The sequence below is a fragment of the Anopheles ziemanni genome, chromosome 3 (assembly GCF_943734765.1).
Source record: "Anopheles ziemanni chromosome 3, idAnoZiCoDA_A2_x.2, whole genome shotgun sequence".
Lineage (NCBI taxonomy): Eukaryota > Metazoa > Arthropoda > Insecta > Diptera > Culicidae > Anopheles > Anopheles ziemanni.
This window is the reverse complement of record NC_080706.1, coordinates 14,106,450-14,130,301: the sequence shown is the minus strand read 5'-3', so window position 1 is coordinate 14,130,301 and position 23,852 is coordinate 14,106,450. Positions and strand designations below refer to the sequence as shown.

The 23,852-nt window shown below is 45.1% G+C and overlaps 5 protein-coding genes across 5 annotated transcripts; 1 reads left to right on the top strand and 4 right to left on the bottom strand.

Moving 5' to 3' along the window:
* Positions 1-187: 187 nt before the first annotated feature.
* LOC131284156 (uncharacterized) lies at positions 188-1,716 on the bottom strand. Its single transcript, XM_058313011.1, has 3 exons — positions 1,617-1,716; positions 704-1,097; positions 188-428 (listed from the first exon to the last, which is right to left on the bottom strand). Exons 1-3 carry the CDS (start codon positions 1,714-1,716, stop codon positions 188-190), a joined length of 735 nt encoding a protein of 244 aa, XP_058168994.1.
* A 2,701-nt stretch (positions 1,717-4,417) lies between these two features.
* On the bottom strand, positions 4,418-5,659 carry LOC131284155 (uncharacterized). Its single transcript, XM_058313010.1, has 3 exons — positions 5,473-5,659; positions 4,585-5,403; positions 4,418-4,502 (listed from the first exon to the last, which is right to left on the bottom strand). The coding sequence occupies exons 1-3, from the start codon at positions 5,622-5,624 to the stop codon at positions 4,418-4,420; spliced, it is 1,056 nt and encodes a 351-aa protein (XP_058168993.1). The 5' UTR covers positions 5,625-5,659.
* Positions 5,660-10,878: 5,219 nt separating this feature from the next.
* Positions 10,879-14,910, top strand: LOC131284154 (nuclear receptor subfamily 2 group E member 1-like). Its single transcript, XM_058313009.1, has 4 exons — positions 10,879-11,030; positions 11,153-11,268; positions 13,683-14,501; positions 14,567-14,910. Exons 1-4 carry the CDS (start codon positions 10,879-10,881, stop codon positions 14,908-14,910), a joined length of 1,431 nt encoding a protein of 476 aa, XP_058168992.1.
* Positions 14,911-15,155: 245 nt separating this feature from the next.
* Positions 15,156-16,857, bottom strand: LOC131287435 (splicing factor ESS-2 homolog). The gene is made up of 3 exons (XM_058316482.1): positions 16,715-16,857; positions 16,484-16,640; positions 15,156-16,420 (listed from the first exon to the last, which is right to left on the bottom strand). Exons 1-3 carry the CDS (start codon positions 16,847-16,849, stop codon positions 15,222-15,224), a joined length of 1,491 nt encoding a protein of 496 aa, XP_058172465.1. The 5' UTR covers positions 16,850-16,857; the 3' UTR covers positions 15,156-15,221.
* Positions 16,858-17,338: 481 nt separating this feature from the next.
* Positions 17,339-18,477, bottom strand: LOC131288860 (uncharacterized). Its single transcript, XM_058318040.1, has 3 exons — positions 18,414-18,477; positions 17,858-17,983; positions 17,339-17,787 (listed from the first exon to the last, which is right to left on the bottom strand). Exons 1-3 carry the CDS (start codon positions 18,475-18,477, stop codon positions 17,339-17,341), a joined length of 639 nt encoding a protein of 212 aa, XP_058174023.1.
* Between the last annotated feature and the right edge of the window lie 5,375 nt (positions 18,478-23,852).

Here is a 23,852-nt window from a genome sequence, read left to right as displayed (position 1 = left end):
AAAAGAAGGATTAGTAGTCGCAAAGGTGAGCATCGTTCGATGACTGAACATTCTTCCGGGATGTTACTGGGAAGTCTATGTTTGTCGCTGTGCATCCACGCAGGCGTTGGTTTATCTTTTTTTAATAAATTATCTCACGAATTCCCTTTCATACTTTGGGACTCATGCACACACATCTTGGCAGTTCTCACAACTCGTCACGATGATCCTGTGTTGTTGGTGGCTGTTGTGTTGTGTGAATTTCGACCGTTTCGACCGTCCCCCGGACGCGCTGCTCCGGAAGCGACTGTGTGCCGTTCCGGAAGCGGCTCGGTACGAACGTGACCGAACCGGAAGTGCTGTGGACCGAATTGTGCTCGTTCGGCGCGTGTGCGTTCGCTGACGGGTCCGGACTGGTTAGTGTGATGCGTGACGCTGGTGTCTGATCGCTGTGTCCGCGTGTGTGGCGTATACGTGTTTGGTGTTGGTGCGTTGGTGTTGCATTTTCCGGTTCGATTTGTGCATCGTTTGTTGTTGTTTGTTTTAGGTTTTGCGTGAAAAGATGAATAGAGTTGTTGTGTGAATACTTCATAGCCTACTTGCAAGTAAACCTTACAGGATACGAAAGCCTACAGCCTAGAGGATCTTCGAAAGATACCTTCACACTACGCCCATCTCCCACCCCTCCTCCTATCTACCACGCCGTCCTCCTTGTCGTCCTTACCTATCGCGTGCCTGAATCTCCGAGCTGACCGTCACTCCGCGCGGCTTGCGGAAATCGCACTCGACGGCGAACGCAGCATCCCCGGGCGTAACGATGTCCGGATCGTGCTGGACGACCACAATGTTCGAGTACACCTCGCCGTTGTTTACCGTCTGGCATTGGTCGAGGTTAAACTTCATCTCGAGCGTCCGGCCGGCTCGTTCCGGTTTCACGAAGCACGGCTTCGTCTGCTTGTAGTAGCTACCCCGTGTGTACATGACGCCCTGGAAGTCTTCCTCCGTCTTCAGCTCGATGCGCATCGAATCGGCCCCGCATCGAAGGTTCACCTTCTGCAGACCCTGCGTCGACGCATCGATCTTGAACTGGTCGCCTAAGTCCTGCTCGAAAAGGCTCTCTAAACGGTGAACAGTTGGAGACGGAAAATAAATCATTGAGATTGGGTTCTGAACTGTACACTAAAAGGTTTGAAAGTGTAAGAATAAATGCAGGTAATAGGAGTTGTAAACCAATGAATGTTTTCAAAAATGAAAACGTTTTTCATCCTACAAAGAATCAGTTTGTTTTTGGTAATTTTTCACCGCCTTTAAAGCAAACCGCAAGGGTTCACAACACAGCACGCGGCGTGAAGCAAACGAGTACATCCAAAAACCGGTTCCCTTGTGGAGATGGCAAAAGAAACCATCTGACCAGAACGCCTGAGACGTCTGAGACGAAGCGGAACAACAAGAAGACACACCGCGATGACGTAGTGCGTTGATGATGGTTGAGGTGGATCCGTTACTCATGGACAACACAGTGAACCATCAGATTACCACTTTCCTTCACAGGTGAGTCATAGCGGAATCGTTCACTTGACTCGGTAAAGAGTTCGATGTAGAACGCACTTGTTGTCCGGTGAAAGCACACAACTAACCTTCCGATTTTTCCTCCGAGCTTTTAGCAAGAACACTGTACGCCGGAAGCAGCAAAAGACAGCAACAGACGGCAGCTACGGCACTCTTCTCGATGGCCATCGTTGGTTGGAATGTAATATTTCTTCTGATTGAAAACACTATCGAGTATAGCACAGACACGACGGACAGACCACGATGCGATAACGGGTTTCCGGTGGAGAAGAAAAGTTTAACGATCGAAAAACCCGTTTGATGTTCGCAGTTCCACGGCGTACCGCTGACTGAGCATGATCGTGACCGGCGCGGCCAATATTATATATCCGCGTGATGGTAGTGGTGTACGCGCGGAGTGGAGAGGGCTCGCGATCAGTCCACGATCGTGGTATCCCCCCTCGGTTGGCCGAGTTGAGCTCCCGCGAGAAACACGCAGATTCCAAAACACGAGCGCGCGCCAAAATGTTCCATCTCTCCACGTGCGGACCAGCGTGGAAAGTGGTAAACCACGATCGGCGATCGATGGCACGCGGTGAGCGACGTCCTTTCCTTTTTTTATTTGCGGAAAATTGGCAGGAAAATGCATTCGCTCGCGTTGCCGATCGGCGCAATCGAAGCGTCATTTGATTAAAAAAAAAAAAAAGAAAAGTGATAGCGATTGTGCGAAACTGTGCGGTCGGCCCTTTCGGAAAATGCGTACACTTCCGTACGTTGGGCGTTTCGCGCTAGGGCTTTCGCGTGTCATCCGGTGGGAGTTGCGGAATCGGTTTACTGACTCGCCCAAATGATAAACCACATTGCATTCGGGTTTACGTAACGCCGCGGCGTCAGGATATGTTTACCGTTTCCCAACGGCCATTCCTTAATTGGAATAGTTCAAATTTGATTCCGTCTTTATTTTCTGGCCGTCAAATTCGATCGACATAAAATGTATAATCAAAGGAAGGCGCCAATTTCAGGAACTGTGCCTTTTAGGAGTAGGCACACTTAGGCACGTTTAAACTTAAGTTTAACTATACTTAAATAATATTTAAAAGTCTCCTACCTTCTTTGATCCAACTCTTACCACCCGAATCCTCTCCGTAAATGGCCCATTTTGATTGAATCCCTTATCGTTTTCCATTATCTAAAAACTGGATCCAACTCGCTGAAGCCTTCGGATTTCCGCCCTGACCCACCCATTTCCTGCCACCGGGACCTGCAATAATGATTTCCTAATTGTAAACAGTGGTAAACCGCAAACACCGCCATCCAAGCGGACACCTGTCGAGGTGCATAATTTGTCTGCTAAACAATCATCTCCAACACCCTGCCGTGAGTGATTCAGTGGTGCATGGTGCATACCAAATGCGGCACACAATGTGGCCCGTGCGGTTGTTACACTCCACGTTAGCGTCGATCAGTCAAAGGGCCGACACGTGTTTGTGTGTTTTGTCGCTTTTTCAAGTGAAGGTAAGATTGGTTCCATTTCCTGATCGGTTTTATTTTAGGCATCAATTTTAATTTTCTACAACGATGGCTTTTAAAATGGACAACTTATCATTTCAATAGTTTTATATACTTTTCAATATAATATTCCTGTCGCATGCAACCTCAGCGCGGATCACTAAACATGAAGAGCTTTTCAAGCGACGGTTCCGTCTCGCTTCGTTCGTTTTTATCGTGAAGTGAGAACGAAAGCATGGCCAAGCGCAAGCCCTTGGCACTCAGGTGCTCCAATGTAACAGGTTTTCATAAAAAAGGTCCAAATACGAAGGGCAAGGAAGCACTTGATGCCGTTTCCCTAAACGAAAAATGGTTTTTCCTAAACGAAATGGCCCATCGAAGATCAAAGTACCAGCAATCGAGGAGGTTCGGGAGGAATAATGGGACCTTCTCATGGACTCATTCAGCAGCATGTAGTAGTTTGTTTGTGTAGAAAGGGAAAATAAAACCAAACCATAATTTATGTTTCATTGCCGCTCTAATGGATTCCGTACTCCACACGCGACCGTACTGCGGACATCTTCCTCGATTGCGCAACATGTGCCCCCCGACGGGCCAAGCCTTGGGGGGTTCTTTGGAGTTGATTATGTCACACTCGGGCTTGACGTACTTGTCGGCAACTTGGAGTAGCTGATCCGATCGGAAACATTTTTATTTGTACTTCCTGTAAAAAAATTCATTGGAGTGAAGAAAACGTGTTAACCTGTATAATTTAGAAATTAATAGTTTTCAATTAAGCTATCCATCTCTGGCCTAAAAAATTGTATGTTATTTTCGTACAAATTAATCAATCAACTTAACCATCTATCATAAAGAAATGGTTTATTATGGTACGCCCTGATCCCCCGATACTCAGCAACCGGTGTTTCCCATCGATCATGGACGATAAATGTAATGACCGGTTACTACGGGCAACCGATCATCGGATGTAGGCTACTAGTGCGTAAGTGGTCCCCCGCTTAACAAGCCCTGCACTTGGCGTGGAACTGGTCTCCGATCAGGAAGATTGTGCACGTGAACAACATTACTTGTCGTTACATCAGGGCAGGATAACCGGTTTTTCTCTCTCGGGAGGAAAAATAGGAAAGCTTTTCGCCAACCGGACCAGTAAGTCAGTAAGTCAAGCAGCATCCAAGCAACACGCGGACGTTGGTTCAGATTGTACGATGTTGTGGAGCTCGGAAAATGTGTTCCCATGGTAATGCTTTCCGGGTAATGCTTTCAGTTCCAGTAAGGCCGTAACAGGGAGTAATCATTTGTACATCATGTCTTTACAGATAAACTTTTCTTTGGGAGTGGTTTTTGATGAATGTATTTTTATTATCAAACACGAACAGTTGGATCATTTTGTGACGCCTTTTAAAGCCGCTCGGACAATTTCCACCTCAACGCCTTCCCAGTGAGTTTTCTCTATCTTCGTAAACACGCTAAAGACGCAACAATCAAGGATGAAAAAAGTAAACGAAATTAGTAAATTGCATCCGAAACCTAACGTGAGTTCTTACTGACCTTTCCTTCAGATAGGCTATCACTTCCGCCTCCTTTACCGTTAGGCCGGAGAAGAAAGCGTCCAGATTAATGGTCACTAGCTGTTGCGTTTGCATTCCACTGAGGAATGTCGAAGGTCCAGCCAGTTGGATGAAGTGATGCATCGCCAGCTTACCAAGTTCTACACCATTCTGTCGGCAGTACTCTGCCGCTTCCCGGCAGACGACTTTCGTTTGCTCGTGCGCCGGATGCCACGGTTGAGGGCCAGCGTTCGTCAGCAGACCCATGGCATGTCCGGAGGCACAAATGACAGCTAGTCGATTTTCCAAAAAGAAAGGCAGAAAATCTTTCAACGAATCATCGAACAGAGTGTTTCGGGAATAGCATAGAACGGTGTCGAACCGTCCGGGTACTTCCGAGATGGCCTGCTTCAGGATGTCCATCGGATAGGCGGACACACCGATGTATTTTATTTTTCCCTCTTTGCGTAGCGCTTCTAGTGTGGGTAGCGTTTCCTGCAGTACCACCTCCAGGTTGGGCGCAAACTCGATGTCGTGGATTTGGACTACATCGATGTAGTCCACTCCAAGTAGCTTGAGACTTTTGTCAACGCTTTCCCGGGTTTTCTTCGCAGAATAATCAAACATCCGCTCAAAGTCCCGTTCGTAGCGTGCGACTTTCGTGGCCACGTAGTAAGCACCACGAGGAATCGTTCTCAGCGCCTTGCCAAGAACCTCTTCCGAGCGACCCTGGCCGTAGAAGGGTGCCGTATCGATGTAGTTTATACCGCGTCGTACCGCCAGCTGAACCGCTGCTATACCTTCCGTTTCATCCAGATCCCTAAATAACGAAAACAAAATTAACATAGTAGATGAAACAGAACTTCGAGTGAAAGGAAAATATACTTACCCGTACAGTTGACTAAGTGTTCCAGTACCAAGGGATATCTTCGACACTTTCAGTCCCGTTCGACCGAACGGAACATATTCCATACGTTTCACAAACTGCTCATCGTGAAAGCCTTCAACGAAGGTATCCGGAAGCGCGTTGGTAGAAGACATTTTCTGAACGATCCGTTGGCAGCAACGATAGGAAGAAAACTAGAACGGAATTGCAAAACACTTCATTCGGTTGCAATTGATGGGCATATGGTAAACATCATCGCTTATCAGTCTGCTTGCGAATGATAATGGTGCGGAGACGTATTTGTGAACACTTGAGAAACACCACACAAGTAGTTGAACTAAACATTATAATCAGTTATTTGTTTTGCTTTTAAATAAATCTAACCAATATGTTTTTCGAAATACTTTTAAATATCGGAAATAGACCATGTTAGTTTAAAGACCCGTAACCATGGCTACACAAGTTGTTCCTCACCTGTTTTGTTTACCACTTGCTTTGACGCTATCAGCTGTTACAGTCTTTTTCAGTCGACAGCGAATGTCAAACCTCTTTACAGTTGTTTTCAGTTAATTTGTCATCGATTTCCATATTTTTTAAATCATGGAAATGTTTATTGTGCAATTCTACAAATCATACAAATAAAACAATTGATTGTAAATCATCAAAAACAAAAATATAAAATTAGTGAATGTGAAAAGGATGGAAATTGTTGAAATATGTCATAATAAGCCATTCATTAATTACTTAGTTAAAAATCGCCAAAGAGTGTCGGAGGATGTGGTTAACATAAAAGAAGTCGCAGACCTTCACTCGCACATGCTGGACCTGGGATCAATTGTTTCGCGGAACCATGCCGAAACGTTTTTAAATGACGATTGATCCACTCTTGGGCAGATGAAACCGATGGGAGGGTGGTAACATTGAAAGTAAGGTACACGACCTGGATAAAAATAGTAATAATTACCAAAACGTAGCGTACGTAGCGACGAAAACGTAATCATGAAATGCGCACATTGTTTGCTTAAGAAAATATGTGGAAAAGAAGAAATAGCCTCGTTAAAGGTATAAGACTATCCATAAAAGTTCTAAAATTTAGGTAAAAATAAAAATTGAAACCTCACAAAGCAAACTAGGTTTCATTCATTCTACAGTACCCCTACGTATATCATTCATAATATACAATTTAAATAGCGTCAACAACATTTTGTAATCTATTTTTATATATCTTAACACACAATCTTTGCTTTTGTCATCTATACCGACCCAACCGAGCAATAGCTATTGAAAGTCAATTAGTTTTCTTTAATGATAATTAACTTCATTCTCTTGAATGACAATCGATCGATCCGGCAATAAACAGTTCTTTCATTCTTATTTATATTCCACGCAATAAGTGTCCTGTGCACGCTTAATCCCGGTGAGCGGAAGGTCTGCGATAAATTATGCATCCCCACAATAAGGATCCCCGGTGGGAGGAGTCATCCACCTCCATGATGGCGCACAGTTCCTCCAGGACACGGCACAACCGAACTCCCCTTGGAAACTGTTTGGATGAGCAATCGCTGTCCTTTTGTGCCGGCAACTGACGCGATCTGACCGTTCCGTGTCCTTTTGGCCGTTTGGCATGTCCTCGACGACGAGGACGACGGCGAAGATGGTGGCTGCCGGTCAACACCGGTTCGGGCATAAAGTCAGTCCGCGTTCAGTCAACCCCTTTCCTCCATTCGTCCTTTAGGGGAAAGCTATCCTTGTCCAGGACTCATGCGCTCTGTGGAACTGTAAACCACACCTACTTTTTCCGCGCGGCAACGGAATCAATCCCCGGGAGGGAAGCGAAATACATTCATGTTCCGGAGCGTAGCGGGAAAAGGACATGCAAGTGGCAGCAGGATGAATTCCGATCACAGCCAGATCGGGGCAGGTCGGAGGTCAAACCCCAAAAACCAGGCCACCATCGCTCGCAACAAGCATCGCAAAACACACGTTCGACAATCAATCGCAAACGGGACGTCATTCTGGACAAGTGTCTTCTTGGTTCTGTCCGTCCGTTCATCAGAAGTTTAAAGGACATCCATTGGCCTCAAAGCAGTATTTTGTTCGTGCATGATGTGTGTTATGTGAATTACTTTAACTTTCTCAGTGGAATTTATTCTAAAAGTGAGAGAACAAGTAAAAAAGGATACGGGAACAGAAAGGAACATAAAAAAAAGCCGCCGGTAAGTTGTCGAAACTAAAGTTATTTCAAAATTTGTCGCTGATTGTGCAAATTTTAAAAGTGTCTGTGTATAAATAAAAGTATAATTTTAACTATAAACAAAGAAATCGTATAAAAGATAGGATTTCCTTTAGCCTTTGGATCCAGGCATAAGCCTAATAAAACCAATTTCCATTCGACGTTAATTCCAATTACTTGCGTATTATGTCTTAACTATTTAAAAATTGAACTAGGATATCTATTGGTAAAGAGGCTGACAGTAAAATTTCTCCTGTTTGTTCGAATTTCATTTTTAATATTGATTCAATCGTGCACAAAATCCTTCCGACGATTTTTAACCGACGAAAGTTTGGTAGCAGCTGCCGGAATTCTCCATGAGTTGATAAAATGCTAATTTTTTTAACACTCTCAATTTTCCTCGCTCTCATCAATGAACATCAATCAGGCTCAATAGGGAAAGTCAATTGATTTCGCGTCGTCGTGTATCGTCGAGTGCCGATGGTTTTCCATATTATTCCGACAAGTCATCCCGGTTCAATGGTGACGCTATTCCGGGATTACTTGGGCGTAAAGGAATAACAATTGAACGAAAAATCGGGTACAAAGGTTTTCATCCATTATGCTATTCGATAACGGGAGTGGTTTATGTAGTAGGAGAAAAATAATTTTCAATTTTACTGTCTCTTTGCACCTGCGTGTGTGCCGGCTAAAGATAATTTCAATTATTTCATATTCAATTATATATTTGCACAAATATTGAAAGTCACTTCTAACCACAAATCGTAACGTTTAATTTGCCCGTCAAAAATAACGTTCCCGGTGCGTGATTACACCCTGTTTTTCCAACAAACCGATGGAAAGTCCTTCCTTCCGGCGGTTAAAAGTTACTCACATTTCACCCTAAGGGCTGAGACCTGGAGACCTTTTAGGAGGACACGGAAAGTGAAAAGTCAAACCGTTTACCGAATAATTTCCCGCACGCGCCATTGTTTTTCCCCTTTCTGGGCGGGAGGAAAACCTTTTGTTTTCTGTTCAGTCCAGTGCCACTCGACCCCAAACAAGAATTCTCGGAAGGTAATCATAATTGTCCGTGTTCGTGGCATGTGTGCTGTCGATTTTCAACCCCCGCACGTTAGGGGGTGGATTTTCCTGGTTCCGGTGGTGACCAACAACCTCGGTCCGTGCACCTGAGCAATGATGGGAAATTAATATCTTCCGCCTGAGGAAGATATCAATTATTCACCTCCGTAATTAGAGTCGATGGAAGCAAGGATATGAAATTTGACTTTTACCGTGAGTTGAGGAAAAGCTTTTCAGAAAAGTGAATCCTTTCCGTTGAATATTTCTGGAGAATATATTTTTCTAAATGTCCTATCGAAAATCAATCATCATTCGCTTTTTATAACCACTTTTCTTTTACCAAAATATGTGGTTATAAAATTAATCAAAAAAGCATTTTCCATCTCTCATCCATCATCACACACATTGCACACGGAATCGGCCAACCAGAACAACATTCTTCATGTATGGTGTTTTGTTTCTGCTTAAAAAATGTTCAACAAATTTCGTCACATATGTTGCTCCAGGAAAACTTTCCCCGTTGGGAAACCGTACTTCCCTCGGTCACGTGGCGGTTCGATTTAAACACGGTTCATTATTATTGAATTTCCAGTGATTTGTCCGAAGGCGACGAAAACGGCAACCCCTTTTTGTCCCCGGCTAGATTGTGTGTTGTCCATTGGTTATCCCCTCTCTCTCCTTCTCTCTCCCTTTCATACTCTGGGAAAGTGTTAGCCTCCGGTAATGACACTTTCACACAAGCGATACGGGAAGGATCTACCGGAAACAAGAATTGAGCGAAAGCAATCGGTGCGGGATGGGGTCGAATTTTTATCCTCACGACCCTCAGGGGCAAGGGTCGGGTATGAGTGCATGTGGTTATGTTAAAGGGATTTTTTTTGTTTTTGGTTTCGTAACTATCAACAGCTGTCTATTTTTTTTTTGTTTGGCCATGATATTTATAAGGGAACCGAGTCGTGTATTGCCGTATAATGAGGTAACATTTCAGGGTATAGAAGGTTAAATGAACCACGTGCCATTAATCGGAGACTAATGTGATGGTATGTTCGGATTAGATATCTTCATCTGGTTTCAATGAAAGCAAAATCTATACATCGCGTGATACGAATTTCGATTCCCTGATAAAAGTGTGTTGGAACGCTTCCGATTTAAAACAAGTGGTTAATTGCGGGTACGACTTGTTTACTGATAGATATTGGAATATAGGATTCAATTCATGTAAATGACAAAGGTTATCTAATTTAGAGAGAAATATGTGCATAGAATCTTTTATTCCCCAAGTTCAACGTAAAACATCAATGAATGCAAGCTTAAATTGAATTTGATCACGTATTGCGACAAATTTTTTTATTATAAAACGGTATTTATTTACGCTTGTACAACAGTTTTTCCTCACGTTCTATTTAACAATTTTACATGTTGGACAAGAAAACAAAAGCATGATTTTCCATACAGAACGCTTTTACAGGGAACATGTAAAAACATGTACATAAATCGCAACATCATTGTTTCCAATAATGTGGAACTAATCAAATAAAAACAAATGAAAACGGAAATGATTCAACAGTGGGAAATGTAAATAAATGGAGCTAATTAAATTTTTCTATGAATACAAGAAGATATTCAATTTGAGTTCATATTACAGCCCATCTAATTAAAGAGTTTGAAATGAAAATAGTTTCGTTGTTAGAAGAAACTTTAAGTCTATGTCCACGTGTTAGAAAAATTCGATAAGATAGATATTTAGGCTAAATTTTTCTAAATTATCATTCAATCTTATTGGTTCCTAACTGAATCAGACTGTTCTTGAAATTGAAGGTATCCTTAACTTCTTAGTTTTGTCTTGTGACAAAGGTGCACCAACCACTCGTAAAAATAAAATTGGTGTAATATAAAGAAGTTTCTCGACGATGTGATCATCTTTAATATGTTCTTCGATTTTCTTGCCCCAGATTTCTTACCCCTTATGGACAGGTTTTCCTACTCGCAAAGTGTTGTATAGTTTAGAAAACTCTCTAGAAACATTTTACGCATCGAGAAAAGCTATTAGTAACTCGGTCTTTCACAGCGTTCCCTGCGTTCAGCCCTTTTTCCCTTGGTGGCAACGTTCGAACATGAACGACATCTCCAGCATGCAGAAGATGGGTGGTGGCGGCGGTGGCCCCGGTGTCCTGTGCAAGGTGTGCGGAGATCGGGCTTCGGGCAAACACTACGGCGTTCCGTCCTGCGACGGTTGCCGTGGATTCTTCAAACGCAGCATCCGAAGGTGAGAAAGTGAACTTCTGCAGCGAACATCAAGGAGCGCTCCGATGTGTCCGATGTTTACCGATGTTTCGAAACAGTTTCGGCAATTCTTTTCCTTTCTTCCTTCCTTCCTTTCCCGCACAGGAACCTGGAGTACGTGTGCAAGGAGGGCGGCAAGTGTGTGGTGGACGTGTCCCGGCGGAACCAGTGCCAGGCGTGTCGCTTCGCCAAGTGTCTCCAGGCGAACATGCGTCGGGAAGGTAAGAAAAGGGAACTGGGAAAGGGATTTTCCCCCTAGCGCCGATTGTGGCCTCGGAAATCAAACACTTGTCGTATCACTTGAACAAATCTCTCCTTTTCCCCCTCTCCCTTTCTCTCTTTCTATTGTCACTCGCCGCCCGGCGTCAGTTCGCTGGTCGCAATTAGCGCCAAATCGAACGCGCCCGCTTTTCCACCACGAAGGGGGAAAACACGACCCCGCGGGCGGCTGTGTTCCGGGATGGAAGTGAAAAAATATGTTTACACTCGACCGCACGAGGGAGGGAAAAACGGAGAGGGTCACCGTAGGGGTGAAGGTTCAGTTTGTTTGAGTCACAACTTTTGTCGTCGCTTCCGGTTTTCCGCCTGGTGATCGCTAACTGATCCCCGAAACCGACGGCCGGATGGGGGATGGAATTGAAAAAGGATTTTGTTCTTTGGCCGGGCCGACTGTGATTGACACCGAGAGGAACAGGGGGAAGAGCATCGGTGGATGGAATAATATTTACCATAAGACACTCGTCTAATTGCTAAATCAACAAACCCGTCCGATGGGTTTTCCTTTCTCCAGAGAACTTTAACTTTCCGGCGACCAAGGAAAAACGCCACTATCGATTACCAAAAATGAATTTTGTTTTTTATAATATACACAAACAACCTTGTTAGTGCTTTTAAAACGTTTATCAGCGCAAAAAGTAATCTTATCCCCGAAGCTATCGATAGCGAGACACTGAAAAAGATGAGATAATAGAGAGTAAGCTGAGATTTCCCATAATACATATGTTACTGTCTCATTTTATCTTCATTTCAAATGCAAATTTATGAATTAATAATAAAGACGTTGAAAAAGAGACACACATTTCGGTCATCCTTGATAATTACAAAAAGACTGAAAAAGATAATGTCCATTTCACAAACTCCCCTTCACGTGATCAATTAAACGACATTACACAGGACATATTTTCCTCACCAATCAATTTTCACCCAAAATCGACCCTCTTCAATTTTCCCGGAAATACTGTCCCCTCCTCCGGTTCAAAATGGTTCTACTGGCGAGTGGGAGATATTTGTTTAAAAGCAAGCTACTTGAGAAGGTGAACGCATCGAAAGTTAGCTCCCAGAAAGGAATTCTTGAGTGTTCACTTTCTGCTGCGGAAGTTTCGGTTTCCCGGACTGGTTTCAAATTTTCCACAACCAGAAAAAAAAGTTCTGTCAACCCCATTCCGAAAAGCTGTTAAGTTGTCCCCCGGTATGTTAGTGGATATTCTGATCCGCGTGGTCTGTTTGGCCAGTTGGTTGCTTCACATCGTAAAAATTGATTTCGTTTCCACTCTCAACGCACGATGATGGTTAACGATAACAAACTGATGGTAAACTTTTCCCGGGTGGAAATGATGGGTTTTGACATGTTTCATAAGGCGATCGATTATTCACCAAAATAATGGATATTAAATTCATTTAGTTAACAGTTTGAGGTTTGTAACTTTTTAATGTAGTCGACACGACTCCTAAAATCCTTGGTTGAAATATTTTTGTTGTTTGTGTGTTGTGTACCATTTTTCTTGGTTCGATCAAAAGATTAACATACGAATAAATCCCAAATATTTAATGTTCTTTATTGGTATGTTTGAAATAAAAGATAATTTCAATTGTTGGTGGCCAGTTTGTCGATTTAAGCTATACTTTCCATCTCAATATTCATGGTAAAAGTGGGCAATATTCTTGAAATAATATTATCGAGTACGTTTAACACTGATTTGTTTTAGCTTTTATGGAAAGTAGATAATGCAGAAAAACGTGTTTTATCCAGTTCAGAAAATGTGCTTAACTCTGACACACATTGCGCTTATCTTCATCGCTTAGCATATTCTGATAGAATGCCAAATTATATCAATTGTTAGTTGATCTTGCTGCATTCTAGAATTATTTTGCCGAGTATACAAAAACTTTTTTTACATAATTCTTCACAGCGTATTTCCTCTAAACTAAACACATAAATTGTTTCTTCCGTAAATCAAGAATCTTCCGCAGAAGACGGTTTGTGTTGGTTATCATTTCTCTCTTTTCATTCAGGGTGCTTCCACACTTCCGCTTCCAACCTAGCAATCAATCAGTAGTTAGTTGACTTTCCACGGCCCTTATTGTGGTACAATCATCCCCCGTCGTGCCAAAACAACATTGACCCATCGAACCGAGACAGTGGTCAAAAGGGTCTCCAGCGTCTCTTCACCCCGACCCGACACGTTCCGTCGGTAATAATCAGCTTGCTGGGAACCGTACCGGCTGGTCCTTGGTGTCGCTTGTTTGTCCTTTCTTTTAGTGTTCTTCCCTCCTCGGTCCTTCCACACTCTAATGGATGTTTCTTTTCATTCTCGCTTCATGGCTTCCTCTTTTTTCATTCTTTTGCTTCACCCAGCCGTCCAACACGAGCGAGCTCCCCGGAACTGCGCCGGCCCACTGGCGGCGGTCAATGCGCTGTCCGCCCACGGTGACTACTACGCATCGAGGGCATCCTTTTCGCTGCCCCAGACGAATCTGTTCTTTCCGCTTCCACTGCACATTACGGCGTCCGCAGCGGGAGGCTTCGCTCCACTCGGCGAATCTGGCCGTTTCTTTTCCCCATATGCGGCCCAATCAGCGGCGGCGCTTACCAATGCTGCCGCCGCCAGTTCCGGCGGTGGAACGAACAACGTGTTCGATCACTTCTCCCCACCGCCATCGACCGCATTTCAACCGATCAGTTTGCCACAGCCACTTTCCGGCTCGATTCAGGTTCCGGTTCCACTTCAACCGACCTCGTCGGGCACGCTGGCACCGAAGTCCACGTCGCACCACATCGGCAAACCGACGTCCATGTCCGAGTCCATGTTCAACAGTATCACCGGGGACTCGCTGGTCCTACCGGCACCACCTCCGATGCACTCTATCAGTTCAATCCTGAGTCTCAGTTCGGCCAAAGAGAACGAAGTCAGCAGTACCGGCGAGGAACCGGGTGGAAGTCCGACGGGCAGAGCTCGCGCGGGAACGGAACCGACGACGCAGGCCTTCGTGAAAAGTGAAACCGACATGCTGCTGGAATCGGCCGCCAAGCTACTCTTCCTGGCGGTCAAGTGGGCCAAAACGGTACCCTCGTTTCTTCAACTGCCTGCTAGCGATCAGAAGGTCCTCTTGGAGGAGGCCTGGGCGGAGTTGTTTGTCATCACCGCCGCGCAATGGGGACTTCCCATCGACAGCGGTAGGTGTTGAGTCCATGAGGGTAAAAAGCCTTTCTTCTAATACTTTCCTTCCCCCACAATGCAGATTTCATCGCACGCAATCCATTGGCGGTCAAGCTGCAGAGTGCCATCCAACAGTTCGGTGCCGCCCGTATCGATTACCGAGAGGCGGCCTGCCTGAAAGCACTCGTCCTTTTCCGGCCCGATCAACCCCGGCTGTATGCGGCCCACGAGGTGCTGCTGCTGCAGGATCAAACCGTCGCCCTGTTGCACGAAAAGTGCGGTGGAGTCCGGCTAGGTCACCTTCTATTACTCCTCCCGGCCATAAAGGCCGCGGCTAACCCTAAGGTGCTGCAGGAGATGCTTTTCCGGAAGACGGTCGGCGAGGTGGCCATCGAGCGATTGCTGCTCGATCTGATGAAAACATAGAGGGGATCATGAACACGATCTATACATTTAAAACCCCCTGTTCTCTAGTCAATACATCAATCTTTCGTCATTAAATGTATCGTCCAACATTCAACGCTGTAGGTTTTAGTTTAGTAAAGTAGAAACGGTTTGAAACGCAATAAAACATATGATAAGGAAAAGGTACAAGAAGGCTGTATTAAAATAGGATTTGAATTTTCTTAAAATTTCGTTATTTTTAGGATGAAACAAACGCAAAACAAACGTATGTTATGAGACTCGTCTTAATTATATATTCTTACTTTAAATTTAACAACGAAAGCGTAAAACTTTCAGAAGAAATCAGCGGCCTTCGGACGTTTCCCTCCGGTGGGAATGTCCAGTAAATCGTCAGTGAGATCCGCACCCGCACCCGCACCCTTCGAAATGACGTTCGGTCGGTCACTTCCCGACACGAGCGGTGTCTTCCGGCGAACCATTCCCACCGGGGAAGCAACGATATGGCGCGCTTTGGCACTTCCCGGTCCCCGCATGGTAGGTGTTTTAAGACCTACCGATCGCGCCGGAGACCGAAGAGGACTCGGTGTGCTTAGAAAGCCTATCTTGTTCGTGGCTAATCGACGTGCCGCTGGGGACATGCTGGCCAATCGCTCGAACGAGCTGCGCACCATCGGGGACGCCATGTTCCGCCGGGCTGCCTCGATTGCCTTTGCTTTCTTTTCGCGTGACTTTTCCGCCGCCTTTTCGGCCAGCTGGAGGGCCAAGTTTTCGCGCTTTGATGTCTCCACTATGCGAAAAGAGGGTCCGGCGGATGATGGGTGTAGCGGGGTGTCACCACCGTCCAGACGAAAGGGGGTTCCCTCGATTTCGCCCCATGTAAAAAGCGGACTGTCGGTAACACCAGGGCACGGTGAGGGACTCTTGACGAAGCCAAACCCACGCACCTTCGGCGTGTCGCTCGACGTGTCCACCACTTTGCCATCGACTCCGATCTTTTCAGGCAAATGTTTCGCCTGCGTTTTGGCCGCTTCCACGATCGCCTGTTTGCTGTCCTGATCGTTGAACGGATTCCGGTGAAGGCGCGTACAGGAGTGGCTTATCTCTTGCTTCCGCTTGGCCATCTCCAGCTGTTCCTCTTTGGTCAGCTCCACACCTTCGGGTGTGTACATGATGAAGTTTTTGTTGGTGTAGGTCCACATGTCCAGCTGCTTCGGCTTTTCTCGCTGATCGAACTGTTGCTCGATGGACGGCAGGGCCAAACATTTGTTCATCTCAATCGCCGAAGATCCCTCCGCTTGGTAGAGAACGGCGAACTTTTGCCGGAGCTTACGATCCGCCGTTTCGATAATCTCCTGAAAACTATCATTGTCTTCGCTTGTGTACGTCTGCAGGAAGCTGTCCAACGAGTGCTTGTCTCCGATGGATTTGGTGGATTTGCTCGAGCTTACGGTCGATGTGGATCGGACCGAAGGGGGCAGTTCCGAAGCTGGTGTGGTATCCGGGAGAGGTGTTTCGAACGTAGCGGGACTTGCTATAAAGAGACGATTACATTGTGAAAAAATGCACACAACACAGTTACTGCCGGAATACCTACCAATTCTGGACGAATTTGGCCTCTTTGAGCTGTATTTGGAGAAGATCTGTCTGAGCCTAAAAACGTCGTTGCTCGCCAAGGCATCCAGGTATTCATTCTGTGCTTTCAGCTTTTGCAGATCCGGAAAGAAATCGCGCTGAATGATTTTACCCATTTCCTAAACCGGGGGGAACGAAGAAAGAGGAAGTATTAAACGAGTTCCATTTGTTTTTGAGAACTATCAACACCTACCTGTAGATATTCCTCCTCGGTTAGGATGATTTTGTCCTTGGTCTTAGCCTTCGTAACAACGGGTGTTTTGAATACTGCAACGGTTTTGTCTTGTTCCTTGATTGCCTGAAGCGCTCTTTCTCCTGGTTTCGACATTTTTATTCACTTTGAAACACTGGTTTTGTTCAAATTAAAGCTGAGAAATGCTTGAAGCAATTTTACGCAGTCGGAAAATGTAAACAAATGAGTCAAACAACCGACTTTGACAGTTCTCCGACAATCAATTCCGACAGTTCTCCGACAAGATCGATTACTGCTACAAGCGCCACCTAGAGGGTTTTTGAGCAAGCTCTAACTAAATTTTAAAACTTTTTATGTAACCGTTGAACATTAAAACTAAACTTTCTAACATTTCTTAACTATGCAGATCAAGTTCATAACCTGGTAGAATATTTCATTCATATAACTAAATTCCATAATCAATCGTCATAAATTAACTCCAGAAATTAGGGTGTCTATTGTTTTATTTTATTCAAATTTCGATTACAACCGTTTCGATAAGAAAACATTTTATTAAAAACTACAATCTTCGAAACGCGTGCAAATCTGAGAGCTACAAACCGCTCCAAATTCGACACCAATATTCTACAGCTTGTTGGCAACGAAGGTACTCAGTAGCACCGCGCCGAGAAGAACCTGGAGCTGGGCAACCAAGCTTCCGGCCGCGCTATGCTCGAAGTGTCTGAAGTTGCATCCATTTCCGGAGCACACGTGGCAATCGCGGCTATCGTTGCAGCCCGGGTTCTCCGACAAACAGCCTCGCGTAACGCCGTTGTCGCGCACCTGTACGAAGCACCGGTCATCGGCCACGAAGCGCAGGCAGGAGGTGGCTTCGCTCTGGATCTCGTCCGAGCAGGTCGAGTTGGTGGTTCCGGTGCACTGGTGGCAGTGCAGACGACCGCGCGGGAACACCTCCCCATTGCAGGACGTTGCGTTTTCGTCGTTCACGCACAGCTGACAGTTGTTCACGAGGTTACAGTTGTTCCGTTCCTCTTGCGTCAGCTCGCTAGCACAACCTCGGTCGACATCCTGGCCTAAGGGTAAAGAACGATGGTCCCGTTAAGTGCATCCGGTGCTCAGTTCTCCAACCGACCAACCACTTACCGATGATTCGAGTGTAGCACGATACATCGGACACCTGAGGACTTGGTGGACACGGGACAATTAGTTGCCTCTCGATGGGCAGCAGGCAGTTGGTGGCGTTGAATGTAGTGCAAGTAAAGCACGACACTAGAATAGATTAGCGTTCGGCATGGAAAGCATAGAGGTTGGTTAGAGCATGTAATGTATGTGGGATTTGGTAACATCGTTAGATGACGATAAGATAAGGTTGGCAGCGAAAGTTGCATAGGGTCTGGTCCCACATGGAATGTGTAAACCGGGGTGATGTCACACTGGCACCGGAGTACATTTCGGAAGCTTCGAATAGATCGCGTATAGCTTTTAAGGTAAATGTTATGTAAACTTAAGAAAATCACTATTGTGTTATAGATCACTTTCTGGAGGATACTATTTTAATGTACTTGCAAACGCGAAGGACACTTCTTCAAGCATACAGCCTTAATGCCTTTGCCACGCCTAAAAATCATGTGGTGATGCGAAGATAACGGACACCTTGGCTGATTCTGATTCATCTAACATTCGCATGCAGATCACTTACATGCCGATGTGCTACCGGCACTGCAGGCCAACAACACGGCTGCGATCGCAATACTTTTGTACATTGTTGGCAAAACCGAAAACCGGCCAGTACTTCGAGGAATGGAACTTATAACTTTTAAACCAAACGGCTTCTCCCGAACGGCTCGTGGAAAGACCCTTTGCGATGCGCTGATGAAAATAAACTGATTTTCAAACGTTCCCCTTATCGAACCCCGATTCCGGGTTGCGTCGATGTTGGCTGCAGTTGTTGTTGATAAGATAAGATTAGTTGCACCTATACACATATGCCATTTTCAACACACGCAGCGTAGAATACTTTGTATGCGAAAGCGATACTTGCTTCCGTTGAGTTCTCCGAAATTTCATATCTTTTTTGGCAACACTTTGCAGAACGTTATCGAATCTACATATTCGAGGTTGATAAATCAGAAGCAAATAAAGCTGGCGGATGTTTGTGGTGCGAGACGCTTTCCGGTCGCTTAAACTCAGCCAACAATCGCTGTTGTTGTTCCCTGTGGCGGTTAGTTGGAATAAGCAACAGTTTATTTTTCATTTCAAGTATTTTTCCCAGGAAGTAGTGACGGTTAATCTAGGGAGGATTACACAACCCGTTTGATATTTTTTTTCACCATGTTTTTTGCTTTCATTGAAATAAGAAAAAAGCGTGTTCCTTCTCAGTTTGTCATTTAATTTATACCCCCATTCAAGGCATCTTGTTGTACATCTGATTCACTTCATAATGATACGAATGCACACTCCGCTTTCGATAACCATATCTCAAATTGGAAGATATTATCACAATCCCATTTTCCACCGTCAAGAATAGACGCTGTTCTGTTGGTGTGAGGAGTTTTCCTGTGTTCCTCATAGACTTATTGTTTCCTCGGCGGAGCCGGATCGAACCAAGGCCTTCATTGGCTGCTCGTACATCATCTACGCCGAGAAATGCTGACGAAACAAATACTAGCGGCGTGAGCGAGAAGAGAAAAAATCCCGACCACGCCGGATCGTGCCCGTGCACGCACGAAAGAAGGCACAAGGGCACGGAGCGATGGGTTTGTCACGATGGGACTCCGCCTTCTCGAGATCCCGTTTCGTTTTGCTTCCGTTTTCGAAGCAAGCGGCTGATCGGCGGAGATTGAATTCGTCTTGGCCGCGTGTGTGAATGGTGAATGTGCCGAGGATAAAAATAGTCCCCGACGGACGGTCGAACGGTTTGGTTTGGTTGGGTAAGGGTTTGGCACCGCCGATTTGTCATACCGGACCGAGGAAAAAATGTGCGAGGGAAAAACTACAAAGACGAAGGGCTGAGGAAACGTCCATGCAGCATGCAATTATCCAACAATTCGAAAACAACCATTACGAAAGACTCTCATCAGGTCAAAAGCAATGTTGATCAATTGAGGGGATTTTTGAGCACTTTTTTCGCAAGGAAATTAAAGTCGTGTTCAAATAAACTCACATACACTCAAGACACACTCTGGGAGTGGTTGATCCACGAATTCGGTCACTGATTTTTGTTAAATTTCCTACTACAACCTTTAACTACCTTTTCGGTACCTCTTTTTATTATTCATCGTTTTGGGAAAAAGAACCCGCTCCAAACGGTGTACCGTAAATCTTCGGTCTCAGGTTGGTTTCCAGAGGACGCGTTTCCCAAAAAAGCCGCCGACCACCAGAAGCGGCACTCTGTCTTAAGATAAACCAGCCCGGGAAAACACTTCACAAATCAAACGATAAACTAACTAACCCGCGGGCACTTGGCTGTACGCGAGCAGGCCGGAAAACGAGCCAGTTTTGGTAACGGCCGCGTTGTTTATCACTGTGACACATCGAAAATCGGTGCTACCGTATCGTAACTTTCGATCCGAATACCGGTGAACTTCAGTGAGCTCAGCGGACCCCGTTTGGTTAGTTGGCGGACGGAGGCCAAACGGTGCGGAGCGGGGAGAAGTTTACATTTCTGATGTGCCCTTTTTCTACGGCCCGTCTGCCCGTCTTTCGACATCACTCCAAAGCGACGACTCCAAAGGCAGCCCCGAGTTTCGGCCCGAAGAACAAGCGCACAGCTCTTCGGCTACGTCACAGGAACTGCCTTCGAGTGTGCGAGCTGACGAAAGATGGCGTATTTTCACACTTTTCATTTCCACGCCACGACGCAAACCCGGCCCGAGCTCGGACCGTTCCCGGGGAACCGGTGGCTGGCGGGAATGCAAGAAACCCGCCGCTTTTCGGTGCATGTATTTTCGTATCGCTTGCCTACGCCGTAGTTTCCACCGATCCCGGTTTGGTTTGGACGCCAGACGTCCAATAGTCTCCACTTTTCGACCTTTACGAAGGCAGCTGCATGTAATGCAGCCGGTGTAAGTAATGTGATGTAATTAGTCGTATTAAGCTACGAGTTCAACTCCCCGAGATAAGTCTTGCACTTTTTGTCCAGATTGTCCTAGTAATTTAAGAGTTCAGAGGCTAAATCATTGGAAGCTGCCCAATATGTTCATGTTAAGGGAATTTCTGTGATGACTCCGTGATGCTCTCAAGGGGACTTTCTGAAAACTACTCAACGAGCACCAGATATAGCAGAGGGCAGTACTCTGACCGTTTAGGTTCCAGCATGTGGTACTACAGTTCCGGATGTGGACACTGCTTGATCGGTGTCGGTTTATTTATGCCAGAAAGAGGTTCCATCGGAGGACTGATAAACAATTTTCCAACCCTCCTCTAGAGGTTCGTAGAAAAGGTTTAAGGTTTCTAAGCAAAGGAGAACTTACTTAACCACATTTTATATAAATATTATAAGTAGTTTATAATATTTATAATATTTAAAGGAAAACTGGCAAATAAATAAAGTACATAGTAAAAAAATTTCTCTAATTAAGGAGTCTTTTTATCTCGGAAAATATTGCATTTTGTTCAGGTTAAAGATCGAACTCAACCAAATTAAAATACATTGCTACTACTGGTTTCTTAATTTTTATGGTTTTGTAGTTATCCTTCCAAGACCCACATCTTGACTTGATTCCCCTGGAAGTTAAGTAATTAGTGAAATTGAGATCTTCCTTCGTTTACACTTTTGCTAGCTAACGTCGGGCAAGGTAAAGCCAGTGCCAGTGCGTTTATGATTTATCTGAACTTCACTCAAAATTGATGATGATCGTCCGGTGGATGCGAGAAAAAATAGTTTCAAAAAACCCATCAGATATGACCTTAGAATTTTCCCATCAACCACCAAAACCAAACACGAAGGAAAGCTGCGGCAGGGTTCGATCAATCAATCAATCAATCAGTCAGTCATTTCAACCTCGGGTCATACGGTGGCAAGCGAAGTGTATACTAATTTTATCTAGAGATACCCGACGGGCCTCGACGGGCGACCTTTGGCTGGCGGAACGCTAACGAGTCGCCAAAAAGATCTCCCTGAGAGAAAGGAAAATGGTGCCCAAAGCTAAGGAAGCACCAACCTGACACTTGAAGTAGTGTTCTTTCGTACAGAGATTTTATTTTACTTACAGTTTATTTAATATTATTTAAAAACTAATCATTGTTCAAATAAATAAAAATACACTTTTTTATTTTACGATTCGAAAGCCTTATTTTTATTACTTGGTAGGAAAACCCCAATCATTTTTTTATTTTTCTCTGCGGGCACTGCATTACGGAAAACCGAGCGAAAATAGTTATAATAGTTCAGTTATCGGCCTAGACTAATCTGATTTTCTTAGTTGAAATAAAAGAACCGGTCTCTAGGGTCAAATTTACCCTAAGCGTTTCATGGAAAAAGTCTTTAACAGGACTAAAATTTCCACCCACTTTAGCGTGTTTTGGGAATTGATTCTCAATTCGAATTCGTTGAGGAAAAGACTTAGGGAATATCTGGCTCGGCTAGTGTAGATAAATAAAAGATTCCCCACATCATGTCCAAACCATTATTTCCTTTTTGATCAAACAGAGTTCTTCAGATTTATCTGAAGTTAAATTTTTAATTACCATTGTGCAGAGAATATTTATTTACAAAAATATCCACCAATGTCGGTTTCCAGTTGGTCAAGAATGTTTTGTTCCGATAAATAAGAAAGTTTCACTTTCACCAACCGGTGGCGTAACGACTTTTGAATCTGCAATTCTCCTTTGAGGTAAACTATAATCAAACTAGAGGCGTAAACAGCTCTCTTTCGCTGTTCCTACGATCGACTTTTCCCAGCTCCACCACAATCCTTTTCCACTGATTCCTCGGTGGCATCGAGACGATCTCTCATCTATCGCGTGTGTGTGTGCGAATGAAGAAGAAAGGCACCAATGTTTGGAAATGCCATCTTCTTTCTTCTAGCATCTGCGTAGTGCATCGTGAAGAGAAGAAAACTCGCAGCATCTTTCCCAATCAACAGCGGCCTGTTTTCCTCGCACGATCGCGGCTCGGTTGGTGCCCGAAAGGGATGTTCTTTAAAGACGTGCGCGAAAGAGTCCACAAGTGAAGCAAGCGAAGAAGCACACACACACACACACACACTTACCCCTACATACACACGGTATGCCACAGAAGCGCTAGCAGTCGATCGCTTCAGCATCCCGATCGGCAGTTCGACGCCGTACGAACGCGAGGAAAAACCCCCGAACGCGCGCACACGCGAACACGCCAGTTCCCGAGGCCAGTTTTCCGCGACGGTAGCCGACGATTTTTCCCCGGGGCCTCGAGTGGTGGTTATTATAATTTTATTGTGCGATCATCATCAGGCGGGCGCTTTCCCGCGGCGCTGCGGCCAATTTCCCGAACGATCCCTACCGTTTCGCGGCCGGAAAATCTTCCCGGCCAGTTGAAAGTTTAATTATTATTATTTTCCATCGCGCCGCACCACGACGGCTGTGTATTGCGTGCCAGTGTCTTGTGCTCTTTAGGTGAGGTGAGGTTGCTGGTGGAGTGGAAAAACAAGGAAAAACCTTTGCCCGGATAACGCACCCTGGGAGGTAGTTTTTGGAGTCAAACGACGAAGCACAAACAAAGCTAGCGTTTGCTCTTTGGAAAAAGAGATTATTTCTACCACGAGATCTCCTAATTTTTCGCAAGTGCCAACGGCGTTCTGCCGGTGGGAAAACTGTTGTTTAGGCGCACGTCCTCGAAGCAATAAAATAAAGAGGAAACCGGTTCCTCCCCGCGGGAGTGTGAATAAAGCTTCACTCGACCTTTGTCTGTCGTTGGTCGCGAGCCGGCTGGTGACAGAAGAAGTGCGATATGAAGGGGTGTGAATTATCAGCGAACGGTGCCGATTAGTGAAAATGGTGGAAGGTGTGAAAATTGTCTGTGGAAACGCTGTTTCGTAGCAAGCAAACGGAAAAGCCGTACCACAACTGAGTCTCGTTGATCGAATACCAAGTTTGTCTAAGTAATTTACATGATTTTTGAGTGTTTCATATTCAAGTGGTGTTTCCTTCATTTGAATCC

Coding starts and splice junctions, on each gene's coding strand:
- LOC131284156 (XM_058313011.1), bottom strand. CDS start 1,716: ATGGCCATCGAGAAGAGTGCCGTAGCTGCCGTCTGTTGCTGTCTTTTG. Junction 1,098..1,616: donor CTCGGAGGAAAAATCGGAAG/GTTAGTTGTGTG, acceptor TTCACCGTTTAG/AGAGCCTTTTCGAGCAGGAC. Junction 429..703: donor GAGATTCAGGCACGCGATAG/GTAAGGACGACA, acceptor ACGCGGACACAG/CGATCAGACACCAGCGTCAC.
- LOC131284155 (XM_058313010.1), bottom strand. CDS start 5,624: ATGTCTTCTACCAACGCGCTTCCGGATACCTTCGTTGAAGGCTTTCAC. Junction 5,404..5,472: donor ACACTTAGTCAACTGTACGG/GTAAGTATATTT, acceptor TTCGTTATTTAG/GGATCTGGATGAAACGGAAG. Junction 4,503..4,584: donor ATAGCCTATCTGAAGGAAAG/GTCAGTAAGAAC, acceptor TTGCGTCTTTAG/CGTGTTTACGAAGATAGAGA.
- LOC131284154 (XM_058313009.1), top strand. CDS start 10,879: ATGAACGACATCTCCAGCATGCAGAAGATGGGTGGTGGCGGCGGTGGC. Junction 11,031..11,152: donor TTCAAACGCAGCATCCGAAG/GTGAGAAAGTGA, acceptor TTTCCCGCACAG/GAACCTGGAGTACGTGTGCA. Junction 11,269..13,682: donor GGCGAACATGCGTCGGGAAG/GTAAGAAAAGGG, acceptor TGCTTCACCCAG/CCGTCCAACACGAGCGAGCT.
- LOC131287435 (XM_058316482.1), bottom strand. CDS start 16,849: ATGTCGAAACCAGGAGAAAGAGCGCTTCAGGCAATCAAGGAACAAGAC. Junction 16,641..16,714: donor CCGAGGAGGAATATCTACAG/GTAGGTGTTGAT, acceptor CCCCCGGTTTAG/GAAATGGGTAAAATCATTCA. Junction 16,421..16,483: donor GCCAAATTCGTCCAGAATTG/GTAGGTATTCCG, acceptor GTCTCTTTATAG/CAAGTCCCGCTACGTTCGAA.
- LOC131288860 (XM_058318040.1), bottom strand. CDS start 18,477: ATGTACAAAAGTATTGCGATCGCAGCCGTGTTGTTGGCCTGCAGTGCC. Junction 17,984..18,413: donor TGCCGGTAGCACATCGGCAT/GTAAGTGATCTG, acceptor AATCTATTCTAG/TGTCGTGCTTTACTTGCACT. Junction 17,788..17,857: donor GTGCTACACTCGAATCATCG/GTAAGTGGTTGG, acceptor CTTTACCCTTAG/GCCAGGATGTCGACCGAGGT.